General features: G+C 41.2%; 3 protein-coding genes across 3 annotated transcripts; all 3 read left to right on the forward strand.

Moving 5' to 3' along the window:
• Positions 1–944: 944 nt before the first annotated feature.
• On the forward strand, positions 945–8,255 carry nipsnap1 (nipsnap homolog 1 (C. elegans)). Its single transcript, XM_028414151.1, has 10 exons — positions 945–1,084; positions 3,237–3,364; positions 3,927–3,972; positions 4,234–4,328; positions 4,693–4,763; positions 6,151–6,291; positions 6,870–6,901; positions 6,992–7,086; positions 7,295–7,378; positions 7,688–8,255. The coding sequence occupies exons 1-10, from the start codon at positions 1,008–1,010 to the stop codon at positions 7,750–7,752; spliced, it is 834 nt and encodes a 277-aa protein (XP_028269952.1). The 5' UTR covers positions 945–1,007; the 3' UTR covers positions 7,753–8,255.
• Positions 8,256–8,914: 659 nt separating this feature from the next.
• Positions 8,915–21,470, forward strand: castor1 (cytosolic arginine sensor for mTORC1 subunit 1). The gene is made up of 9 exons (XM_028415154.1): positions 8,915–9,233; positions 13,168–13,238; positions 16,128–16,321; positions 16,718–16,853; positions 17,666–17,789; positions 18,067–18,183; positions 18,390–18,472; positions 18,609–18,703; positions 20,163–21,470. The coding sequence occupies exons 1-9, from the start codon at positions 9,094–9,096 to the stop codon at positions 20,232–20,234; spliced, it is 1,032 nt and encodes a 343-aa protein (XP_028270955.1). The 5' UTR covers positions 8,915–9,093; the 3' UTR covers positions 20,235–21,470.
• A 969-nt stretch (positions 21,471–22,439) lies between these two features.
• On the forward strand, positions 22,440–24,121 carry LOC114441798 (uncharacterized). The gene is made up of 3 exons (XM_028414886.1): positions 22,440–22,721; positions 22,912–23,054; positions 23,406–24,121. Exons 1-3 carry the CDS (start codon positions 22,685–22,687, stop codon positions 23,835–23,837), a joined length of 612 nt encoding a protein of 203 aa, XP_028270687.1. The 5' UTR covers positions 22,440–22,684; the 3' UTR covers positions 23,838–24,121.
• Positions 24,122–25,023: the final 902 nt, after the last annotated feature.

Consider the following 25,023-nt stretch of genomic DNA (forward strand, 5'->3'; position numbering starts at 1 on the left):
TATATATATATATATATATATACTAACGTAAATCAGAATCAGAATCGTGTTTATTGCCATGTACTTTTACTAGGAATTTGCCTTAGTGATTGGTGCATACATAAAAACATATAATTAACATGAAATAAGATATAACTAAGATAAAATTAAGGTAAATAAACTAAAAGTAAGGCTAAATTGACATGGCATAACAGACATACAATGAACAGAACATAAAATGAGTGGCGGTTGTAATGGCAAACATAGACCCTTATATGAACGAGTGGAACAGTGTAATAATGTAGTAATGTAACAGGTACCACATGGGTCGGTGAGGTGGTACTAGTGTACAAGTAGTGCAAGATGTAAAAATGTAATTATATAAGTTTATATAATGATATGTATTTCAGTATGATTAATATAATTATGCTTTGGTGATAACTGTTGAAGGATCTTTATTCTTCATATTTAGGCTACATGCAGATAGGTGTTAAACTTTTATAAAAGTATCTTAGTCATGCTGTTTCACCTACATGATTCACAAAGAGCCATGGCTGTCACAAGGAGCATCGCTGACATGATTGTGAAGTTAAAATTTCAAACTTATACAGTTCTGCACTTTTGTTTGCAGCTTGATTTACTTAACAAATGTTTCTTGTGTATTATTATTCTGCTAATCACGATAATCTATTTAAAGGCAAAAGACAAGGCAAAAAAATTATTTATGATCATGAAATTTCAAAGTAAAAGTATTGGTATTGGTATCGGTATCGGCGATACTGGCCCTGTATTTACTTGGTATCGGATTGATACTGACATCTTCAGTATCGCCCACCCCTAGTGCCCAGTGATCTCTGCGTCACTGCGTCACTGCGTCACGCTTGTGTTTTTAAATGTCCGGCGGGCTAACCTAGCATGCTTACAATGATCAGCCGTCAAATCACAGAACAGAAGGGGCAGAGAGGTTAAAAATTAACCCAGCAGAGTGTGTTTACGTGTCACAGAAAGTTGTTACTTCACAGAGCAACATGTCGAAGACTTGTTCCGTGTGGACTAAAGGAAGCCAGCTGTGCAGGTATTCTGTGAATCTGCACCAAAACACCAGGTAAACAAGGCTTTTTTTTTATTAATATTATTACTATGTATGAAGCGTTAGCTTAGCAACACATTTACAGTTAGTACAGCTAGCAGTGTATTTTTGGGTCTGTTTATCAAAACTATTTGTCTAAATTTCTAACTTTCTAAATAAAAGACAACAGATGTTTCTGCTACATGTTCAGTAAACTCATTTTTAACCATTTTAAAAAAAAACATTGAGTTAACTGTGTTTTCAGTGTGTGAATGGGTGAATTATTTTATTAGCACATGTTCAAATCTGCTTTAATCATTTGCTGGACATCTGAACTTTGTCCTGTAAGGGTTAACTAACAACTTATTTTTGTGCCTCCTCTTCTGGATGCTTGCAAAAACAATATATTATTATTATATTATTTATTATATATATAATGCTATTTTGGAGACGGTGCCATGGGAAATCCGTTTTTAATTATAGCTCCCAATTATAAAAACATTGGCCCATGGGGTTATTAAAAGAGAAGTCCCACTGACCTTGAAAGTTTAGAAAAACTACATAAAGCTTTAGAAAGTGAATGAACAGATTTGGAAGTACGGTATTTAAGTAAATCAAGCACAGTCTCTAATCCATGTGTGGGGATATAGCAGCAGCAGCAGCAGCAGCTATGGTGTCCATGTCTGTGGCACTGATCATTCTGTGAGAAATCCAGAAATTGAGGGTAATGTGACATTGAAGCAGCTTTGTAAAGGTTTAATAAATAGCTGTGACAGTCCTTGAATTGGATGTGTGGGAACTGTTTAACACCATTTATGAATGGCAATATATTTGTATATATATTTAATTGTAGTCTACGTTTATAGTGTTTAATTTCCGTTCTTTTGGCTATAAATAAAATATAAATAAAATGTTGTGATGCAATACTCAATCTTAAAAACACTCATATATACTGATATAATCAGAATCAGAATTACTTTATTTATCCTCGAGGGGAAATTCTTTTTTGTTTCAGACAAATAGAATTCAAAGATAAATTGAAATATAAAATAGAAATATATATAATAAATGTCTAAATACCTAGATAGCATTTAAATCCCTGAGGTGTATCTAAAGAAGAAGAAACATATTTGCTACTGTATAAAAACCTTTACATAGTAAAGAGCCTGACATGAATGTCCCAGTATGAATGTACAGTGTCTGAGTGACTGTTACAGTTCAGAGTTCAGTAGTTTGATTGAGACAGGCAGGAATGACTTCCTGTGTCTCTCAGTGGTGCATCGTGGGAGTCGGAGTCTGTTGCTGAACGAGCTCCTGTAGCTGGTCAGCACAGTGTGGAGCGGGTGAGAGGGACAGTCCAGTATGGTCTTTATTTTGGACCACATCCTCCTCTGACACACCTCTGTCAGAGAGTCCAGGTCCTCTCCCACAACATGGCCGCCTTCCTGATGATTCTGTTGAGTCTGTTGATGTCCCTCACCCTCAGACTGCTGCCCCAGCAGACAACAGCATACATGATGGCACTGGCCACCACAGACTCATAGAACATCCTCAGCGTCGTCCTGCAGATGTTGAAGGACCTCAGCTGCCTCAGAAAGTAGAGGCGACTCTGGCCCTTCCTGTAAACAGTGTCCACGTTTATATAAATTTGAATACGAGTGCTCAGAGTATTTGCCTTTAAAACATCTTTGTGATCTTCATTTTTAAGAACATGATTCATGCTAATAAGAAGCTAGTTTATATTTTATTCACAGTTTCACTCTCACATTTTCGAATTTTTAAGTAGCAAAAATTTCAGCCTTGGTTAAAGGCTGTAGAACTGTTAGGTGAAAACATCGCTCTTGGCTTGTATTCCTCTGTTATACTCACTTTATTTTCTGTGAAACAGTTTTCTAAAAGTATAGCTTGAGCACATGAGCAATGACTTTGACCATTTAGAATGTTTAATGCTCATTGAACTCTGTCTCATAAATGTATCCACTGCAGAGTGGGTGAAAAGTTTGATGCTGCTGCCCACCCACTCACATACTGTATGCATAATTTTCATATCAAAGAATATTAGCATGACTATCTTTTAGCCCATAAGTCACGCACATCTCCCTGTTTCTTTTTTACTCTTCTGTGATTTTTTTTTTGTCTTTTTCTTGGAGCCTTTGTGAAACTTTCTTTCATCTTGTTTTCTGTGTAGGAGGTTTTCAGAGAGCAGCGACAAAGGCTGGTTCCGGTCCTTATTTGTGCACAAAGTCGATGCCAGGAAAGATGCTCACTCCAACCTGCTGTCAAAGAAGGAGACCAGCAACCTCTACAAAATTCAGTGTAGGCTTTCAGTTTTTTTACTTTTACAAGTTAATATTTGTTTTCTTTAAGGCTGCAGAGGGCAACATACTATCCATCCATCCATCCATCCATCCATCCATCCATCCATCCATCCGTTTCTGCAGAAATGGCTCATATTAATTAAACTGTTGCCTTAGTGACCTCTGCAAAGAGACGAGCACAATGCTCCGTAAGATAGCTGTGTAGTCATGCACGATTTCTGCTTGAAGCCAGCAACAAGTTATTCTATAATCCTGTGACGTCTGTTAAGTTTTGTAACCTCAGAAAACGTGTCTGTCGTGATCACCGTGTCTGTTCTCTTGTAGAGAAATCTATCCTCTGTCCCGGACTTTGATCTTTGTTTGGCGCCATGTAGGGATTTCAATTTGAACACTCTATCAGCCGTAGCCTATAGCCTATTGTGCACGAATCAGTTTTGTATATAAAGTCTTTGCTGAATTGGAGTGTGAAATTACTTTGTTGAAGAATTTGATTGTTGCTTGTATTTAAAAGAAAAACACTTATTTCTGATAAGTTTGACTGTCTTTTTTTTTTCCTTTAGTTCACAACGTCAAACCAGAATGCCTGGAAGCATACAACAGTCTAGAGTGAGTCTGTTTGAAAACATTCTCTCCATGCTTTGCCCTCCATTTCTGTGATCTTTTGATAATGATTATTAAGCAGACAGATAAGAATAGATGAGCTTTGTTTCTTCCACTAAAATCTCCCAAGACCGTAGAAGGCTGGAAGAGTAAATATCAGTCAGTAGTAGGACAATGGTGGATGTAGTTGATCATCAAAGTGACGAGACAGCATATCATACCTACACGTACGCAACCTTTATGTTTATTTATGTGTGCTGACTTTAGGGCTGAAGTGCAAAAATGGCTCCATGAAGACAGGGACTACCCATGTGAGGTGGTCGGAAGCTGGAATACTTGGTATGGAGAGCAGGATCAAGCTGGTAAGCAGCAGAAAACAGAAAAAAAGATGTCATCAGTTGCTGTGTGCAGAGACTTGATTCATTTTAATGTCTCAAGGCCTCATAAACATTTAATTTAATAGTCTGCAGTTTGGCTGTAAATTCCTTGGCAGAGCGTCACAGAAACCTGTAGACGGACACACGCAGACACTACACAATGACTCACTGCCAACACTTCTCCATCTACATGTGATTACTTATACGCTATAGTGTACATCAAGAGCGTTCACTGACAACAACAAGTGATTACAGGATGATGGAGGCTCTGCTGCATGTCTCTGTTGTGTGTGGGTGGTGTCAGTCTGTAAGCAGTGCTACAGTGACATCTGCTGTTCTCTTTTTGCAGTGCATCTGTGGAGATACACAGGAGGCTACCCGGCTTTGACTGAATGCCTGCACAAGCTGAAAACTAACAAGGTACGCTGTTAAATACATGTTGTTGATGAAGATTCTCAGTCATCCAGGTCATCATACCTAGAGAAGATTGAAGCAAGGCGTCTGGACTTGTAGAGTTTTCGCTGCTCATCCAAGCAGCTTCATGAAGCTGCTGCTTCAATCTTAAATACATGTTGGCTGCCTGTGCATATTTTGTTGGTCTAAGGAAGTAAATAGGAAGTGAAGGTGATTGATTCATTTGTGGCATATTTTCTAGAAGGATTCATGGATCTCTTATGACAGACCTGGGCAAAGTACGGCCCCCGGGCCAGACCCGGCCCACTTGCGTCTTCAATGCGGCCCGCAAACTGTGCACAATACATATTAAACAAATGCAGCAAAAGTCAGCTGTTGAGCACGGCATTACCGGTAACGTCTTTCCAACCCTCCTTGTCTCTTCCACGCTGCTGTACTGCATCATCCCATCTACGTTTTGTAGAGACACGGTCGCACTTTCTACACTTTAAAAATGCTGCGCGACTATACTGAAATATACGGTAAAGCGTCCAGAAACTCCACAGTGCATTCAGATGTTACTGCGGTGCTGCAGCTGAAATATTTCATTGTCATCTGTTCTTAAAAACAGAACACACTTCTTGCCCAACTTTCAGAACTTTTGTTTTAGTTGCTAATGGTTTTCATCTGTAACAATATCTTCACATTATCTGTGCTGCTGTGCGGGAGTGTGTTTTAACATACAACCAACATACACTCAGAGTAGACATGGATACACGTAGCGAGGACAGAGGAGTAACCAGTAAATGACAGCAATAGATGAAAATGTAACAAGAGCATATTTATAAAGGTAGATACTGTGCCAGTGATCTCCAATTTATATTACTGTATTATTTATAAAAAGAAAATGTGGCCCTTTGCTTTTCTTATGGAAGTCTATGTGGCCCTTGCAAAAAAATAATTGGCCACCCCTGTCTTATGACATGGATGTGCAGGTGAATTGTTCTGCAGACACTTTATAGTCAGTAACTTTTGTGTTGTTTATGTTTTGGGTGATTGAAATTGCCAATTGTCAGCACTGTCAGAGAGTGCAGAGGTTTTACAGTGGTTGCCATCCAGGATTGTGGATTTAAACTTGTTTAACACCCTGTACAAATGATGTAAACCCTGATACTGTTACCTCTTTTCTAAGATGAAGAAGGAACTGGAAGTGGCAACAATATTTTTAACTGCTGCTGTGCTGCTTTGTAGCAACTGGACTAAGTGTGCAAGAAAGAGGAAAAAGAATTGGACATAAGTTTTGAATGTATCCACCAAAAAGCACCAAAAAGACTGCTGCTGTTAAAGTTTGGACACTTCAGTGGTGAATACAGATTCTTTTTTTCATTTAGAACTTGTTTTGAACCCTTTTCAGGAATATTTAGAGTTTCGGAAGGAGAGGGCAAAAATGCTGATTTCAAGGCGAAACCAGCTTCTTCTGGAGTTCAGCTTCTGGAATGAACCTCATCCAAGACAAGGGCCGAACATCTATGAAATGCGCACCTATTATCTAAAGGTATCCACATATGTTACACATATTTTATGTTGTTTTATATTCAACAGTTCTTGCAAGAGGCTTGAAAATGACATAAAAACCTTGCACATTCAGAGGGCTGTGCTCATAACATACTGATATTAATACAGCTAGAATCTATTTGACTGAATATTTCAGCCCTGCTGCTATAAACACGTGTTTAATCTCTCCATACCATTTCAATATTATCATTGTATAGCCATTGTTACCAGGGTGTATTCTGCTATGTGTTACCAGGCACTCCAGTACACATTCGTGCCAAGACGCTAATTTTTTCAACCTCTGGACTCCACTGTAATTTAAGTTTCTGCCAGGACCTTTCCTTGTGTAATGTACAGTTAGCAGAGGAGTGCAAACCTAACTGATAAAATCTGTTTGCCGCCCATGCTGACTTGTATGTGAGCTCATACTTGGTCACATGAGCCTGAAGAGTTTCCTGGCCCCGTTTTAAACCTATAAATCAGAGTGGATTCAAAGTTTTATTTCTATTTTAAAAAAACTCTCCTGTGTGAAGGTATAACAAAGCTGTGTTAACATTTAACTTGCACCATGTGTTTCAGCCAGGAACCATGATTGAATGGGGCAACCACTGGTAAGCTTCATTTGCCTTAAAAAAAGTCTGCTGCGTGAATTTCTTTGAGAGGTGTTCCAGTGATTATTACACTTACATGTCCTACAACAGGGCGAGGGCAATCAAATACAGACAGGACAACAATGAGGCTGTAGGCGGCTTCTTCTCACAGATTGGCGACTTGTACGTCGTTCATCACTTGTGGGGTGAGTACACGCATGTGCAAATGGTCTTCTTGTCTTCCAAAAGATATGAGGTTTAATTGGTGGATATATTTGACATAACATACGGGAGAGAAGATTGGGTTTAATCACAAAGCATAGTTTTCTTGGTGCTGCTCATATTTAATGAGTGCAGAAGGTTTTGCATTAAGTCTTCCCATATGCTGTATTTTTTAAATATAAATATTTCTAGCCTATGAAAGCCTCCAGTCCCGGGAAGAGACGAGAAACTGTGCTTGGCTGAAGGAGGGATGGGACGTAAATGTGTATTATACAGGTAAGACAAAAGCAGACTGACTTCTAAAGCTGCAGCGTGCCTCATGCATGGCGCAGTGCGTTTACTTTTTTTTAATAATTTGGTTTTAAACATTTAACCCCACTTTAGTGGTTGCCCCTAAGATTTCCTCCTGAACTGTGACAATGTTTATTTAATATTTTAGCACAGGGACAGATAATTTAAAACCCTCCTTCAGGTATCATAGGGAGCAGAACCCACGGGTGGACATGAAGAAAGCAGACTGCTGATATTCTACACATGCATGCTGTTATCAGTTTGTTACCTTCTTTCTTTTTTGTCTTTCCTTAGTGCCTTTAATCAGAAGTATGGAGAGTAGGATAATGATTCCTACCATGAGCTCACCATTACAGTGAGAAGAACCTGATGCCCACACTCACTAATCTGCGGTGATACAGATTTTGGATTTTTTTTTTTTTTTTTTGCTTTGTTTTAAATCTGCTGCACGATCTGTGTTACATCCAGTATTTTTCGCCAACCAGTCAGTTATGTCATGTAGTGTCTGCCTGTGTTTATTTTCATGATCCCACAATATCAATATTTACAGAAAGTTAGGTCAAAACTGTGCAAAAAAAATGATGACAAACTGACCCAAAGAAAAGCAAAGTTATACTGTTGTGTTTTTATCGTGGATTGTTGTGATGGACTGTGCACATTGAAGGATTAGTCTCCACCCCAGATTTTTATGATTGCACTTTTATATGAATCGGCTTAAATGAAGCCTACCTCATTCTCTCTGTGCTACAATCATCAAAACAGCTCAGGAGTTTGCTGACTATTTATAGTAAGGTGTGCAAAAAGCCTGCAAAGAACAAATGTATAACTTCTGGCATTTTCAAAATAAAAGTGTACTAGCAAACAGTGCATTTGTGGCTACAACAGACAACCTGAGCTGAGGGTTAAAACACATAATACGGTAGTTGTTACATGACTTTTACATGAAGCAGCTTTCTTTTTTTTTAAGGTGAAATGACTGTGTTTCAAACAAAGTAGATCTTCTGAAATAAGATGATTTGTTAGACCCACAGTAGGGAATTTTACAGTGCTACATCAGCACACAGTATCCAGAATATGAAAGCAAATATTAAATTTAATATATAAAAGAAAGAATATGAATAGTGGAACAGAAGGAAAATAAAAAAACATAATTAAAAACAACAGATTCTTGGGGTTAAACTGATGTTGTTGCACTGATAAACTAGATTATAAACACTAGTCTCTACTAAATATATTGTAAACAGAGCCTTTCTATTTTTTCATACAAATTACTTAAGCACATATGAAAAGAAAAAAATTAAACTGGAAGAAAAAGGTCTGAATTAAACACATGAACAACCTCAGCCAAAAGTCTGCTTCCGGGTTTTATTTTGAAGAACGGAAACCGGAAGTGGTGTCGCTGCTCTGTGCGTCACGCTTCACACGCCTCCCTGCGTGCAGCATGTACCTTTAAGAGAAGGGGGCGTGGCGCTGCGGGGCTGTCCCCTTTTATTTGAATATACAGTAGTTCAGCGGGGCTGGAATCCGATTGCGTCGGATGTTTTTCGTGTTGTGTGAGACGAGCGCGGCGTAGAACGTGGTGCTTCCAGGCGGCGGTAATGCTCCTCACCCCGGGCCTTTATTTAACATTTGAATGATATAGGAAGGCGTTTTTTTTTACCCCTCGCTGCTACCGCGACCGCCGCCGCCGCCGCCACCTCATGCACGAACAGCTCGCAACCAGGAATATGGACTTGCACATATTGGACCACAGGCTGCGGGTCACCAGCATATCCAAGAATGGGCTGGTGAACTTCACACACCCCCTGATTAAACTGATATTTCTGCGGAACAGGACACGGTAAGAGGACAGATGGTTCTGTGAATCAGCCTGTGTAATCCAGTACGGATACATGAGATAACCTGCAGCGCCTTTCCATTGCCGAGCCATTCTAGGGCTGTTCGCCTCTCTGCTCTGCTCCTCCACGAGCGATGCACCGTGTAGCTTCAAAGACTTGGTTGCATGAATTTCCTGACAGCAGCATGTTTGCATCTTAGTGCATTGCATTGTGTGTTTTGATTGGACCCTGTGTCTGAGAGCCAGCACCAGCTTTGGGACATTTGGCCTCCTTTGCATCCAGTTTGCAAGTCCTCATGGTGGCATTAGAGCCAGTTTTGAGTTAATCCCTGGATATCCTGTCATTGTTATGTAATTGTTTATTCCCCGTGCTGCCCCACATATGCATGATGGCTTGAAGAAGAGCCCAACATCTGTCTTCAAGGCAAGCATGATATAGGCCAGCAGGGCCAGGGCCAGTGGCTCAGCTACAAAGGGAGCTTTTCCTCCTCTCATCCTGGTTATGGGGTTGAGGTTCCACAATAAATACAGATTTATTAAATATAGTTTAATTATAAAACAGCATCGCTTAACTAAGTCTGGAAAAACCCTGATGTGCTTCCTCTATTTGGTAGCAGCTCCCATGAGTGCATCAGAGGGTACAGTTAACTCTATTCTTGTCACCCGACAGAGAAAAATAAGATTTAAACCAAATATATTCATCTTAATTGATTGTTTGTCAGAGTGTTGAGCAACACAGTGGCTTATTTTGACATGTCCGTACCCGACTGACTGTGTCATGATGACTTGCACCACCTTCTAAACCTGTGAAAGGTCTTTGTCAGTGATTCAGAGCAATATTTTCTGTAGGTTTGAACAGAGTGTGTGTGTGTGTGTGTGTGACCGATCCCATAATCAACCAGAACGAGCAGCCAGGCCTCACTTCCTTGGACTCACAGACTGTTTTTAAGCGTGCTGTTGTTCATACTTTGGAGTTAAGTCATCCTGCTGTGAAGCGTGTCGCCTCGTTTTTCCTGTTCTCTTTCTGCACCCGGAGTTGTTTGCTTTATATGAATTTAGAATGGGGAGCGGTGGAGAGGTGCAAAGGCGAAGCTTGATCCCCCTTTTTCAGGCCCCCGCTTGTCACACTGAGGAGTTCTGAGCAGAATTTAAAGGAGGTCATCAGCTGTTTTGCAAATTGTTAGATGGTGGTTCTCTCACTACATGTATGGTGCAGGGGTTAATAGTAGTGAGCCTGGGATCGTCCTCAGTTGAAGGGTGTGTGTGTGTGTATTAATCGAAGCCCAGTGTCAGTCCCATCTATTGGTCTTACTGTACTGTGGATGCAGCCCTGCAGGCAGCACACAGTCCTGCTTTCTTCTCCTACTAACAAGCGCACGGATTGGAACAATGCCTCAGCTGAGCCAGAAACCCAGTTGGGACTTTTCCACTTGTCTGCTTCAGTGACCTGTCAAGGTTGGGGGGGGCTCTCGCTCCACTTGTTTAGGACTTCCCTCTCACCCCATCCCAACCAATTGTTCTGAGGAAAGAGAGGCCTGCGGAAAAAAAAACAAGACTCGAAGTTTGCAGGGTCACCACAGCCTGACGTTCATTCCTCACACTGTGGTTGTCTCTTATCGTGTTTCTTCAGCTGCAGACCCCCCTCCAACCACCACCACAAGCCCTCACTCACTAACTGCCACCCGTTGTTTTGTACAGCTGGATCAAAGTCCAGACTCATGTGAGCCTGAATCAGCTGCTCCCTCGCTACCTGTTGCTTTCTCGCCTCCTCCTCCTCCTCCTCTTCTTCGTTTTCCTAAAAAAAAAAAGGTTTATTTTTTCAACCCTTTACCTCCAGTGTCACACAGAGGTCATGCATCCTTGCTACACAGTGCTGCACAAACATGTTTACTTAAAGCACAAAGTCTATGATCTATCCAAATTCTGTTTAATTTTGTTGTGGAGTTATTTTTACACAGAGGAGGAGGAGGAGGATTGGTGCTAAGCTCTCCCTGAGTGACAGCAGAATGATGAGGATGGGAAATCATGTTGGAACCATGGCGTAAATTGGGTTTCATGCCATGATTGGATGACCTGCGTGTGAACTTCTCTCAAAATCCCTTCTAGGAGAGTCTGTCTGCAAATGTGTGCCGCGATGCAACAGTCTGCCTCAACACATTTCATTTCCAGACACTGCAGCTCCTGCTTGTGTTTGTCAGATTTCTGTAGCGACATTTTATTATATATTAAAAGAAAATGTCTGCAACAACAGATATACATGTTATTTTTCAGTTGATAAGGTGTCCAAGGACGTACATGCAAAATGATGTTTCTCAAATTAATATAAACAGTACTGATTATCATATGAGGCCTCTTAACCTTCAGATGTGTGCACTGCAAACAGGAAGCCAAATATGCGCTGTTGTTTCACAGATAAGTGTCTTGACAGCAGCGCCACATGTTGCTGAGGTTACGGCTTTCCTGCAGGTGTAACATCAGAGCCCACACACATGTAGCTCTTCCAGGATAGCTGCTCGGCGTACTGTACCTGCAGGAAACTCATGCTGAGGAAGGTGAAAGATCAACAGGAAATGAGAGTGGCATTATAACACAATGGGCCGGCTGAGCTTGCTAGCACAGCTGGCTGCTGGTGTTCTCTCTCTGTGGCCCCTGTCTTTTGTCCCTCGGTGGCGTGATTGTCCCGTTTCGTGGTAGGGATTACTTTTTGCTGAATCAGGAGTTTGGCAGCCTCGCTCAGGCTTCTGCTCGAATGGCCCAAGCTGACTGATAAGCAGAGGGAAGAGGAAGGTGTGTCTTCTGTGGGATGTTCTGAGAAAACAGGAATATGTAGCGCTTCCCTTTGAGGGATTCAAAGCAAACAAAGGAGAGGTCATATGTTGAGGAAAATGCTTTGGTGTTTAATATTTTCATGCTTCAGTCATTGACATTCTCTCAAAGTAATAATGTCATCTACATGTTGTTGATCTTCATAGAACCCTGTGTCAAAATAAACTTGTGTACACTTGTATGGTGGTGCTTGTCAGTTTAAATCGTATTAAGGCTGCCTATGCTAGCTCTCTGCATCCCCCAGCTTCCTGTAGTGTTGCTAGGCTAAGCTAAACATATACTGTGTTTGTATTAGATATGAGGGTGGAATCAATCATCTCATTTTACTCTTTATAAGATAAGCAAAACGGTGCATGTTCATCCACTGTTGCTATGGTGACAGAATGCAAAAAAAACTCATCTGAACTGCCTGAAGTATAAGATTTTGTTTTTATCTTGCACTTAGCAATGCATGATGCAACACTTGAATTAAAAAAGGCTGAGTTTGTTATATTTTCTGTTATTTCTGCAGATATTTCTCTATGACCATGATTCCACCAGTTACTGTTCACATGTATCCGTCCCCTCCACCAGCCTTTGTTTTTTGCTGTGATGTTTACAAGAAGCTTTTTGTTGGAACTTCCTTCCAGAATCTTGATTTCAGCCTTTGAAAGCAAATGCACTTGGCTCCAAACATGCTGAAGAAATTACTGTAAATTGCAATCAATGTTGTGTCTTGCTTGATTCCAGATGGTCTGGGCCCTCAGCTGCAGAGACGAGTGGAAGTGGCTCCTCATAGGGAAAATGCATAAGATAAATCGGTGTTGCCTACAAAACGTTGTGTTACCAGCTATTCCAGTATATGTATGAATTATGAAGCTCGCTAACTGTGTTGCATTTGACGGATCACAGTGGCCCAGTTTAGCCCCCCCCCCTTCCCACTTCCTGTAGATAAAAGAGTGAGTCGTAACACTGAGCTTTAGGCTTGAATGACAGGCGCTCCTGAATCCAATGTAGATTTCAGAGAAAATGAAAATCTGAACTGTGTCTTGTTGATGACATTCTTTCCCCTCCCTTCTCATCCCTCTCTCTCTCTCTCTCTCTCTCTCTCGTTCCTCCACTCCTGTTGCAGATGTAAGTTCTTTAGTCTGACTGAGACGCCGGAGAACTACACGGTCGTCCTCGATGAGGAGGGATTCAAAGGTAAATCGCCCTTGTGCATCTGCATCTTTTATCATTTTCACCAGATTCTGTTCCCAACTCTACATTCACACTGATACCTTTAAGTGCATGTACTGGTGAATTATGCAATGACGGGCTGCTGCTGCTGCTGCAGTTTCAACACAGCACAGAATATAATTGTGTCTTAAACATGGGCCACACCATCAGACTCTGTTGGTTTAGCACTCTAATGTTACTTCCTTCCTCTCTTGTTCCCCCACACAGACCTCACATGGTAGGATGGGTGTAGCCTACAGTACAATAGCAAGGAGGGAAAAAGCTCAAACTCACGTTTCCTCAAATACAATATCATTGTTTGATATGAGAGTGTGCAGGATTCAGTGCTGTTAGGCCTCTCTGCTGCATCAAAGAGTTAGACACCATGTTGGTACCACAGTCTATGCAGTGTCAAACCAGCAGCTTAGCTGCTCCGTCGGCTGCTGACTGTGATATTACTCTCTACTTTTTTAGCCACCTATAGCTAAATAAACCATCCGTAGGTTACTGAGGAGCCGCTCTGACCCTCTGTGGAAGGCTGCAACCATTAACATGTTGGCAGCATCACAGCCTGTATATTTTTGAAAAACAACCTGTGGGGATTGCCCCCTAGAGGCTGCAGGGTGAACTGCATGGCCTTCATCGCTCAGCCCTGGAAGTTGCTGCTTGGACTTATCCTCACTTTTGGGGGGAGGTCTCATCCATCGTCATCCATCCTTATGATCTAAAATGTCCAGCTGCATTGTTTTAGATGAAACCCTGCAAATGTCAGCACAGCACTTTATTCTTAAACTGTGTGAAGTCAATAGAAAATTCAGAAAGATCATTAAGAGATGTAGAGAAGGTTGAAGCAAGGCGTCTGGACTTGTAAACTCTACAAGTCCAGACGCCTTGCTTCAACCTTCTCTACGTATGATGACCTGGATGACTGAGAATCTTCATCAACATCATTAAGAGATGCACCAAATCCCAGCATTCTCTGGGCACGTCACAGTCCCATCCCCATCCCCATCCCCAGCCGGCCATTTCATTCCCTTGTCCTTTTACACAGATGTTGATGTTAAAGGCACGTCTTGCCTCTGGCTGCTCCGTTACTCTCCCTCTCCTTCGCTCTCTTTGTAACTGAGTGCCTATTTTAAGAGGTGAAAGCTGGTGTAGTGAAGCCACAAGGGGCTGTCTGTGACAGATTATGCCAACCAGAACAGTGGGCTTTTGAAGTGAGAGTAAAGAAAGAATACAAAAAGAGTATTCACTGCAGGAGGTAGGCGGCGTTCTTTAATGTGTTTTGTTTTTTAGTTAATGAACCACAAACTGAAAAGTTTTGTGCCTCCTCTGCTTTGATGCTTTACAAAACATGCAAGGAGAGTTCTGCCCTCCCGCTGAGTAGTCAGAAATGTGCTTTCATTTAAAAATCGGAGAGCTATTAAAAGATGAAATGTTGCTGTCGACATGCTTGGTGTTGTTTTTCTTCATATGCTTTGCAGGTAGCAGCAACACTCGGCTTGCTTCAAGTACAACAAACAAACTACTCTGCTCCTCTCTTCTGGCCCAGAGCCTCACATGTTATATAGCCTGAGAGATCACCCTGCTTGAACTGTGACACTTGACCCTCACCACATACTAAAGACTCATACAGAAATACACTCGTATCAAATCACACTCTACAGCCAAACATCATGAGGTAGTGTCTTTACTGGGCAGAATTTACTTCACGCTATAAATAGCCAGGGCTGCTGTAGGTGTTTGCAGATGGAAGCGATGGCAGCTGGGAGACAGGAAGTGTGTATGTGTGCATGTTAAACTGAGCCTCAGGAAGTTACAGATGTATAAGTGATGACATATAGTGGTGCTGACACCTCAGTGAGAAGTGGCCTTTACATTAATGTCACTGATAGATGCTTTTGAGGGGTGCTGGCTGTGTGGAGGGAAGAAGTGTTTTCAGTGGTTATGTCATCTTTGCCATCCTGTTAGACCGTATAGTCTATGCATAAATGAAGGGGGTCTTGTACAGCTGTAGAATGAGCTCCTTTGTGTGGGACCGGTTTATGTTTCCTTAAGTTGGTATGTTTTTTAAAAACAGTTCATTTTTGCTAAATAGAGATAGAATAGTTCAGATATCAGTTTGGCAAATTTAAAGGTCAAACAACATCTAAGGACTCAAAGTTAAAGTTTCTCCCCATCTTCCTGGTCTGTTCGTCTGTCTCCATCTTGACTTGGTGGTTTCAGGTCATTGATTTTAGGACAAAAACAGTATGGTAAAAGTAAAATGCGTTGTTATGAGAGAGAGAAAGAGTTGTGAATGCTGCTCCACTGATTTCCCACCCTGCTCACCCGGCCTTTTCCTGTTCTGGTTCAGTGCCCTTATCTCAAAAACATACAGTCCAGTTCCTCTGAAGGACAAGTCTGCACATTACCCGAGCACTGATAATCAATAATCAGTGCCTTGAGGTTATTGTGACTCTTAAAACACTTCAACAGTAACATCAAAAGCTTTATTTTTGGCTTTTATTGTGGCAGCAGTGGCTCAGTGGTAGAGCAGGGTTGTCCAATAACCGGAAGGTTGGTGGTTTGATCCCAACTCCTCCCTAGTCATTGTTGTGTGTCCTTGGGCAAGGCACTTTACCCGCATTGTGACTATTAAAACACTTTACCAGTAACATCAGCCTTAAGCAATTTCCCTGATGGGATTTTTTTTTCCTACGCAACTTCCCCACTGTGGGACTAATAAAGGTATTCTTATTCTTAATCTTAATTCTTATCTGCTATGCTCTGGGTTATTCTAATGTGTTTTTAGGAAAACGTATTGTCCACCATTACCATAGAAGCCATATTCTTCACGGTCAGACTCACCAACCCGCCTTTCCTTCCTCTCAGAGTTGCAGCCCTCAGAACACCTCCAAGTAGAGAGCTCCATCTGGCTGCCACTCAACGTGGTCTCCAACGGCAACGCCTCCAGCAGCTCGCAGGCTGTCGGTGTGACCAAGATTGCCAAGTCCGTCATCGCCCCCCTCGCCCAGCAGCACGTCTCCGTATTCATGCTCTCCACTTATCAAACCGACTTCATCCTGGTGAGCATCATCTATTTAGGCCTTTTCACTTCTGTTTAATGAGACATTCAGAGAAAAAAAATCACTCCACACCTATAATGTTGCTGTGAAATCTTTAAACTCGCTGAACTCTGCCAGACGGAAAGAAGCCACGGTGTCTGCATTTTGTCCACTCACCAGTTTTGCAGTTAAGGAATTAATTCCCGACAGAGCTGAGGGTGCTAAAAAAGTTCGTTGATGAATTACATGTGAAAATGTTAAGTGTGCACAAATACATAACTCCATAACAGGCATCTGTGTCAGCGTGTATGTTAATGTTTGACAGGCTGGTTTTCTCCTGAAACAGTGCTGACCATGTGCAGCTGATGTTTGCAGCTCTTCAAAACAGTGTTTTTGTTCCATGTTTATCTTGTGTAGGTGAGAGAGAAAGACCTGTCTGTGGTCATCAGCACTCTGGAGGAGGAGTTCAGTATCTACAGGGAGGTGGGAGGAGAGTCCTTCCCTGTGCACTGTCAGGATTTTTCCAACGGCCTCCAGAAGAACGGCAAAGACGGTACAGTCACTGTTCAGCGTGCATTCACAAGTATCCATCCAGCTTGTAAATCGAATAAAGGTTCTTTAGCACCACCTTCAGGGTATTTGTACAATATAATGGCAGGCCACAAATCTGGTTTAGTTGTTAACAAGACCATTAAGTTAAAGTGTAGAAGCGGCTCTTAAGTAGAAAAAAATCTACTCACGTGCACAAATATTGTGACGTATGGACCGCTGGCAGGAACTGGCCCCCATGTCCTTTTGCTGCACCTCGTGGACCACTCAGCCTGCAAAGGAAGTCAGAACAGCCATGCAATAATGAATTAAAGGCAGCAACATTGAGCTCTCCCCACCCTGGCTGCTCTTACATGGACATGAGTTCTGTCTGTTCTTTCTTACCGTATCCCGAGATCGGAACCTGAAAGTGCAACTAAAATTGTATTGTGTTTGTACCATGACAATAAAGTCTCTTTAAATCTCTCTTAAATCCTAAATAATGAAACGATGCAGCTGGGCTGGGTCCACACTATGCTGCACAGCGCTGTGTGTCCTTTACAGGAAGTTATTTTTACATCACCCTAAAGTACAGAACATGCTGTACGCGGAGGTCAGAACACGCTGAGGAACGTGTCCGGCGCTCTTTCACAATCATCCATGTGTTTACATCTCTAAGATGTCGGCGTTATATCAGCACCTAAAAAAAAAACATGTGATTTTAACTCCGCACTAGACTAGGCCAGGCTGGAAGCGTACATCTTAAAAGGTGTTTAAATAAATGATAGGCGTATTTATTGATGTTCTCATAAACCAGCCTTGTCTGTGTCCTTCCAGCTATGCAGCCTACTGTTCACCCGGTGCTGATACCCCAGAACCAGTTCTGTGTCATGTCACTGGACCCGGACACGCTGCCGTCCATCGCCACCACACTCATCGACGTCCTCTTCTATTCCAGCAGGTGAGATGTGGATCGTTTGGTCTCTTCACATTTGCACTGCAGTACTGGTCTGAAAGCACAAGAGGGCAGCACAAAGTAGACGTCAACAGGCCCGCTTGAAAATGATGTGTGTTAAGGTTGTTAATTACATAATGTGGAAACTGTGCTGACAGGATTTTGCACATAGATGTGAGATTTGCTTTTAAAAGCAAATATATTTATTTAAAACAAATAAAACTGACTCTAGGTGATGCCTTGTCTGTCCATTGTCATGCTGAATGTGTCTCTTCGTCTTCAGTCCTAAAGAGGACACACAGTCACCTCCCAGCCAGGAACTGGACTGCATCAAGTTCTTCTCCTTCTCCCTCATTGATGGATACATCTCTCTGGTGATGGACACTGAGGCTCAGAGACAGTAAGGACTTTCTTACACACACCTCTCTTACATCTGACACCATGCCACAGGTTTACCGCTTCACCTGTTGCTTTATGTTTTTTGGTTGTCTTACTGCACGGCAGCTGCTGTCTTATCATCACAGTGTAGCTCCCCTCTGCATCACTGACATGATCCGGCATGTGTTTGCACCTTGTAGAAATAAGTGCTTGATCTTTGTGCTCCAGGTTTCCTGCCGATCTTCTCTTCACCAGCTCCTCTGGGGAACTGTGGAGAATGGTTCGTATAGGAGGGCAGCCGCTGGGCTTTGGTAAGGCCGCTTAAAAAAATTATTCTTTTTATAAATGATTCATTATGTCTTTTTATTAAACATTCTGACTGATTTAGAACACAGACAGGAAGCTATTAATAGTGTTATAATTGCTCCCACTTGTCCATGTTTGTAGATGAATGTGGGATAGTTGCTCAGATATCTCAGCCCCTCGCTGACAGCGACATCTCTGCCTATTACATCAGTACCTTCAGCTTCGACCATGCCCTGGTGAGTCCACGTTCTTCTTCATCATTCACCTGGTCATCACTCTTGTTGCCATGGAAGCAAAACTAATAAATCCATGACCCAAATCTTTTTATGCTTTGCTCAGATTGTCTAAAAGGTTTGGCTATGGCTGTTAAATGGTACTTTCAGTATTGATTTAGTTTTTATTTACCATCTTAAATTTGTTTCTGTGCCATCGCCCACATTGGTATTATCTTTAAAGTTACCCAGAAACGTTTATCTCATTTGTTTGTGCTTCCTGGAAACTTATCACAAAACATCTGCCTGTCATGAAGTGAATCAACAAAGCCACCATATGTTTCGCTTACTTTATTCTAATTGATAGATTATTTAGAGGCACCCCAGCTTACCCAAGACCCTGTCACATTATGGCAAGCTCAACCATACCTGCTTAAAGTGGAATATTCTGTGGTTTCCCTTCAGTTGTATCAGACTGGAAGGAACCACATGATTTTCTGTGTGTGACGCTCGCTCAGAATAAATGACATCAAGGAGGGATCTTATGTAGAACAGAGTGTTGAATTGGAATTTAAAAAATGTGCATCGAACACAAAAACCTGAGATACGAACAGCAAGGAGTGCACCATGACGTGTAATCATCAGGTATTCTACGTGTGTTCATGCTTCTTTGTGCAGCCCTCCTTCAGAATGCTTCAGAAATGAGTTTCTATATCACTTTCTTGTCAATGTGACCATAACGACCATTAGTCACAGAAAGTTATTGCACCGACACGTCATGAAAGTTTTCCGCAACCGCACCTAATAATAGAAAATCGGCTAATTTAACAAGATACTCAATGCTCTGCAGCAGGAGAAGGATGCACATCAAAGTGCTCACAAGCTTTAAGAAGTGGTGTCAGAACAAGTACGGTGAAATGGACCGCCAGGCTGCAGACCGAGCCTCATACCTCTGATTGTAGTTTTCTGTGTACAAGGTTAAATAATGAAAGCCTCCTAAATGAAACTGCTGTGTTTGGAAATATCTCAAAATGTTTGTATTAAACAGAAAGTTAAAATCTAGGTCACTGGAGCATGTGAAAGGACATGTGAATATGGGATGATGTGAGGTCACCTCATGGGTCATATTCCAGTGAATAAATCAGTATTGGTAATAGCAATAAAGGCTGCAGGGAATTCCTTGAATTTCAAGGAAATCACTGCTATTATAGACAAGCCTGCCATTGCCTTTCTTGTGGTCACAAAACTGCAACCTGCACAATGTGGGTTTTGAAAGGAAAATAAAACACCCACATTCTGGTGGGAGATGACAGAAAATGATGACAAATAGTGCAGGATAGGAAGATGTTTATCTAATTCTGATTTATCAAACCCTTCATGCCCATCTTTCCCTCAAGCTCTCTGTCTCCCTGCACTCCCAAATAAGACTTTTTGTAAATATTTACAAAAAAAAAATCATCCGATAACTTTTATTTTCCTCTAGGTCCCTGAAGAGGACATAGTGAGCGTGACTGACATGCTCCAGCACCAGAGGAAAGAGCCGGCCACCAGCTGATTTCTTTGAAGTGAGCTGGAGTGAGCTCGCTCCAGTGTCGGTGGCGAGGGTGGGTGACGGGCGAGCAAGAAAAGGAGGCTAACTCTGTGCCTAGATTAGCACTGCATTGCCAGCAGTATTAACTAATACAAGTTTGCCATGAACACCTAAAGCGCATTTTCTAAGGTGTACACACACACACACACAGGGCTCCTCTCATTTCTCTATTTTGCACCACCTCGTGCCTGGATTACTGCACAGTCACAAGTAAGCAGGAGAGAGGAGGAGGAGGCTTGCTTCATCAGCTCCTACCCCTCCGCTCACCTCATCTTCCTCACTTCCTCTGCTCACATCCCAGGGTGGAGGTGAGGAAAAGAAAGTGAGGATTTGCAAAGTGAGAAATGAGACCGGAGGACAGTCAGACTGTGGGGTTTTGTGAGTCCTAGGAAGCTCACAAGCACGCCGTGCACAATCACCCCTGTGCACAAGACACAAGCACACATTCTGATGGACAGATGAGTGGACGTATGATGGACTATTTGTCTTAAAATCCTGGACTAGATGCCTCTGTCTGAAAGCTCAACTTTACTTTGCTGCATAAGGCATGCACATACATGTTAAAATAACACACATTTGTCTTCCATTAATGTTTATATCAAACAACTTTTTATTCTAATTCATTTTCATGAAACGTGTGTAGCTTGATCTTACTAAGAAGTTTTATTTTTCGACAACAGCCTTTTGTTTTGAAAAGACTGTGCAGATTTATTTTGTATGTTAAAATGGCTGCAGACTGTCGGAGTGACCATTTTTTTAAGAGGTCAGCATTTCTTAACCATAGCATTACCCTATAGGTCAATAACACTATGTCTTATGTTTTTTAATTTTTTTTTTATTTCTTTTGTTATTTGCACATTGAACTTTGAATTTAGTTAGTATCACTCTTTTCTTGGTACAACTAATGGTGAACACACACACACACACACAGTTTGTCTTCCTGTCTTATCTTATTCGAGCACACATCACAGTGCACAAATTCAAAGCAGAAGGTCAGAAATGTATGATACATATGTTTTCTTTGGTACAACTACATTTTATACAAGTATTCTGGAAACATTTGTAATTTTTTGTGCTGCTTCATTCAATAAAACCCGTTCAAAACAGAACATATGTTAGCATGAGTCCTTAAGGGTGTCTCTAAAACAGCTAGCAGAGCCCTATGGCTTCTTTGGTCTGATTGATTCTCCTCAGTGGCCACTGTTCTGCACTGAACACAAAAAATTCCAGATAATGTTGATTGGAAGCATAATTATTATGAAAGGGGATTTTAGCAAGATTTGTCACTCATGATTCAACCAAATGAAGATAAGATGATGCTTCAACAGGCCAAGCTTTAAAAATAAATCTTAGGAGCCTCAAAGCGTCATCTGTGACTTAGAAGCAACAACAAACCATAAAGTCTGGAAAGTAACAACAATTTAAAAATAGCTTCAAGTTCCTAGCCGGCCGTCTAAAGGGGGTCAGACTCGAACTGGTTTGCTTCTAACAGTAGCCAAGAGTGTGCCAGCAGGATTAGTGGACTTTGTGACCATTTACTTAGTGGAATTTATGTTAAAATATTATTATATATACTTATTAAATTTTGTTTTTATATAATATTTAAATATGTCCTCGTATTAGAAACTGCTGTGTAACTGAATGTCACCTACAGAGAATCTCATAGGGCAGCAGGACCTAGACTGGAACCATGGGGGACACCAAGATTTGAAAAACCTTCCATCTTGATGGGGGTCATGATGTGAACCACTGAAGTGAAAAATGTGTGTTCAAAGAAGAAGTTTAAAAAAAAGAAAAGAGAGAGAGGACCCAACCTGGAACCTTGGGGGACACCAAAGGCCGAGCACCCCATCACAGAGGTAAGAACTGAGGTGACCGAGAAGAAAGAAAAAAGCAAGGTAAGGAGAACAGTCTCCTGCAGGATCGATCCAGTGCTTATGATGCTGAGCATGATGTTAAAAGTGTGTGAGATGAGATGACTAAAACGACACAATCCCTTAACGGAGGCTTTATGAGTCACATTCTCACGAAACAAAATGAGAAGTTGGTCGTTGGTACTAAAACAAATAAAAAAGCAGAAGACGGAAAAACTCACTGAGGATTCTTAAAGATGATTTTTATGACATATGAGGTCTTTAATAATCAGGGAAACTGTAAAAATGTGTATGAAATGCTGTTATCAGAAGATTATCTAAGCTGTCAGTCACACCTCTTCCACAACCAAATTCAGACATACTCATGTCATGAGTGATGTTGAAAAAAATGTCATCATGGAATTTTGTGTGTGTGAGGCTGAAAAATGAGTGGGTGTCGATGATTTTGCACTTAAATACTGTGTATATATAGGCCGGGTTAACCAGTGCAAAGTTACATCAAGGAGTCCTCTTAGGAGCATTAAAATCACCGTTTTCATTATGGATTATAAACTCTACAGACCTCTAATACTCTGTGGTGAGTATCTTTATTCATACTATTATATGAAAACTTATTACTTTAGATAAAATGCCTGAAAAGTAGAACATTTATTTAATTTATAATCACTGTCATTAAATAAATGAATATTTGCTGCATTGCTTGTTGGCTCTGTAGGTTAATGCTATGTATTAATTTAATGTAAACATCATATATGATCTTTTCTCAGTACTAGCCCTGATGCTGCTGGAGGTTCAGTGTAGTCCTGTCCCATCTGCTGCTTCCACTGATGGATGTAAGAGTGCATTACCCAGCGCTGTGCGTCTGGCTAAGCTGCTGGAATATGAAGCAAACCAGCTGCTGGAGAAACATGTAAGTACCCACATGAGTTGATCAAAGAAATATTCATAATATCTGGGGAAACACCTGCTAATCAAGTGACATTAAAGCTATTTCCAACCATTTCCTGCTGACTTTTGTACATTGAAAGGCGACTCGGATGATTCGTCCATGTGCTGTACAATGACATTTCTTTTTCTTATAGAAAATTTGTACACATCTCACTTCATGCCTCCAAAATAACTCCTGTGGCAGCTGTATTTTAAATGATTTTAATAAATATTACTGGGAATCTACAACAGCTGGGCATCACATCATTGCTCTAATATATAAACTACATATAAAAAGAAGGTTATATTCACTCATACTCGTATTTTCTTCCAGATAAAGTGTGATGGATGCTCAAAAGACTCCATTCCTGATGATGTTCCTGCCGCCACAGTATCTGGCGTGAACTTCTCTGAGCAGCTGCAGGACATCTACACCAAAGGTGTGCTTTTTCGTTTTCACATTGCACAAGTAAGTCGTTATCAGAGGGAACTTCTGACCGATCCAGAAGATGTGCTGAAGTCGTTAAGTCGCCTCAATGTAAGACTCAACGACATTTTAGGCACAACAAAGAATTTGATTCTCCAATGCAACGACTCAGAGAAGCCTCAGCTAACAACAGCAGCTCCCCCACAGCCGTCCTGTGATGATGACTATGAGAAGAAACTCTATAGCTGGGGTGTCATAGTCAGACTGAAGGAATGGCTCACAGCAGTGGGGCGAGTTCTCGAGGAGGCAACGAGTGATGATAAGAAAGCCAGGATTTAAAGGGCGCTTGTATGGCTCAGGATTTGTTGATATTTGAGTCGACTGACAGCAGAGTTACACAGCTGAAGATCAGCGGCACAATCACAGTGTCGCTTAACTCTTCTTTTTTTTAAAATTTTATTTAAAGTGCATTTTAAGTAGGTTTACTACACAGCCGCCATAGGGGATCGTCTGGCAGCAGCTGTTTTCATGGGATGTTTATGGCAGAAACGTATGCGGGAAAGTTCTGAAATTTACCACAATGACTCAGATCAGTACCACGATTATTTTTTACAAAATTTCATGTCAGCACCTCCCACGCTTGGTGCACGTCATCTTCAGACTTCACTTTTCATCCTTGGATTTTGAAGCGTTCGCCCGCTACGGCCAATCTAATTCAATGGATCAAAGTCGTCAAACATGAAAATGAGCTTGGGCATATGGTATCCAAACTCGGCCCATGAAACTCTTGACCCCTTCACTGTGGGTCACAACACATTTGGTGCAGTTTGGCCACTAGAGGGTGATGTAATTGTGTTGTGAATCCTTGGAGTGCTAAAGACGGATTCTTTAACGTAACTACACCATGTTACTGTAGTTACTTCAGCCTCCTTTGCTGCTTGCAGCTATATTTATTATTATTATTATTATTGTTGTTGTTGTTGTTGTTGTTATTAGTTTAATTGCTGTGACAATACATTTTTATTGTTATTTTATATTGTTGTTCTGTTCCACAGTTACATCAGCATTGTTGTGTGTGTTACGTTATTTATATTTAAGTTATTGCTATATACTGACTTATTTAAGTGTTTAATATTTAATTTATTTTCCTGAGTGTAGATCAGAAGTTGTGGGAGGATGTGTCAAGTTCTGTAATACATTAAATTCTGTTCACATGTGAAACCAAAAACTGAAAAAGCTAAATAAATACTTTGCTTGTTATTTCTTGCAGTGTTTATGACTTTGCATTTGTCTAAAACATGAAAACTTTCTGCTTCAGCTGACACGCCACACAGCTACCACCCATCCACTCTGCTTATTCATAAATACTTGCCAACCTTTTACATAGACTGCAGCCACAAACTTCTTAAAAGTCTCTTTTACACTAAGGACCAGTCTCCTTCATTCCTTCCTTCCTCTTTTTGATTTAACACAAAGCAACTCAATCCAGTCATATTTCATTTAATAATGTCGTCAGAGACGTCAG

The sequence above is a fragment of the Parambassis ranga genome, chromosome 9 (assembly GCF_900634625.1).
Source record: "Parambassis ranga chromosome 9, fParRan2.1, whole genome shotgun sequence".
Classification (NCBI taxonomy): domain Eukaryota; kingdom Metazoa; phylum Chordata; class Actinopteri; family Ambassidae; genus Parambassis; species Parambassis ranga.

Excerpts from the sequence above, each read along its gene's own strand:
- nipsnap1 (XM_028414151.1), top strand. The coding sequence starts at position 1,008 with ATGTCGAAGACTTGTTCCGTGTGGACTAAAGGAAGCCAGCTGTGCAGG. Across the intron at positions 7,087-7,294 it reads CGTCGTTCATCACTTGTGGG|CCTATGAAAGCCTCCAGTCC; the intron begins GTGAGTACACGC and ends AAATATTTCTAG. Across the intron at positions 7,379-7,687 it reads CGTAAATGTGTATTATACAG|TGCCTTTAATCAGAAGTATG; the intron begins GTAAGACAAAAG and ends GTCTTTCCTTAG.
- LOC114441798 (XM_028414886.1), top strand. The coding sequence starts at position 22,685 with ATGGATTATAAACTCTACAGACCTCTAATACTCTGTG. Across the intron at positions 22,722-22,911 it reads CAGACCTCTAATACTCTGTG|TACTAGCCCTGATGCTGCTG; the intron begins GTGAGTATCTTT and ends ATCTTTTCTCAG. Across the intron at positions 23,055-23,405 it reads ACCAGCTGCTGGAGAAACAT|ATAAAGTGTGATGGATGCTC; the intron begins GTAAGTACCCAC and ends ATTTTCTTCCAG.
- castor1 (XM_028415154.1), top strand. The coding sequence starts at position 9,094 with ATGCACGAACAGCTCGCAACCAGGAATATGGACTTGCACATATTGGAC. Across the intron at positions 16,854-17,665 it reads CCAGAAGAACGGCAAAGACG|CTATGCAGCCTACTGTTCAC; the intron begins GTACAGTCACTG and ends GTGTCCTTCCAG. Across the intron at positions 17,790-18,066 it reads GTCCTCTTCTATTCCAGCAG|TCCTAAAGAGGACACACAGT; the intron begins GTGAGATGTGGA and ends CTTCGTCTTCAG.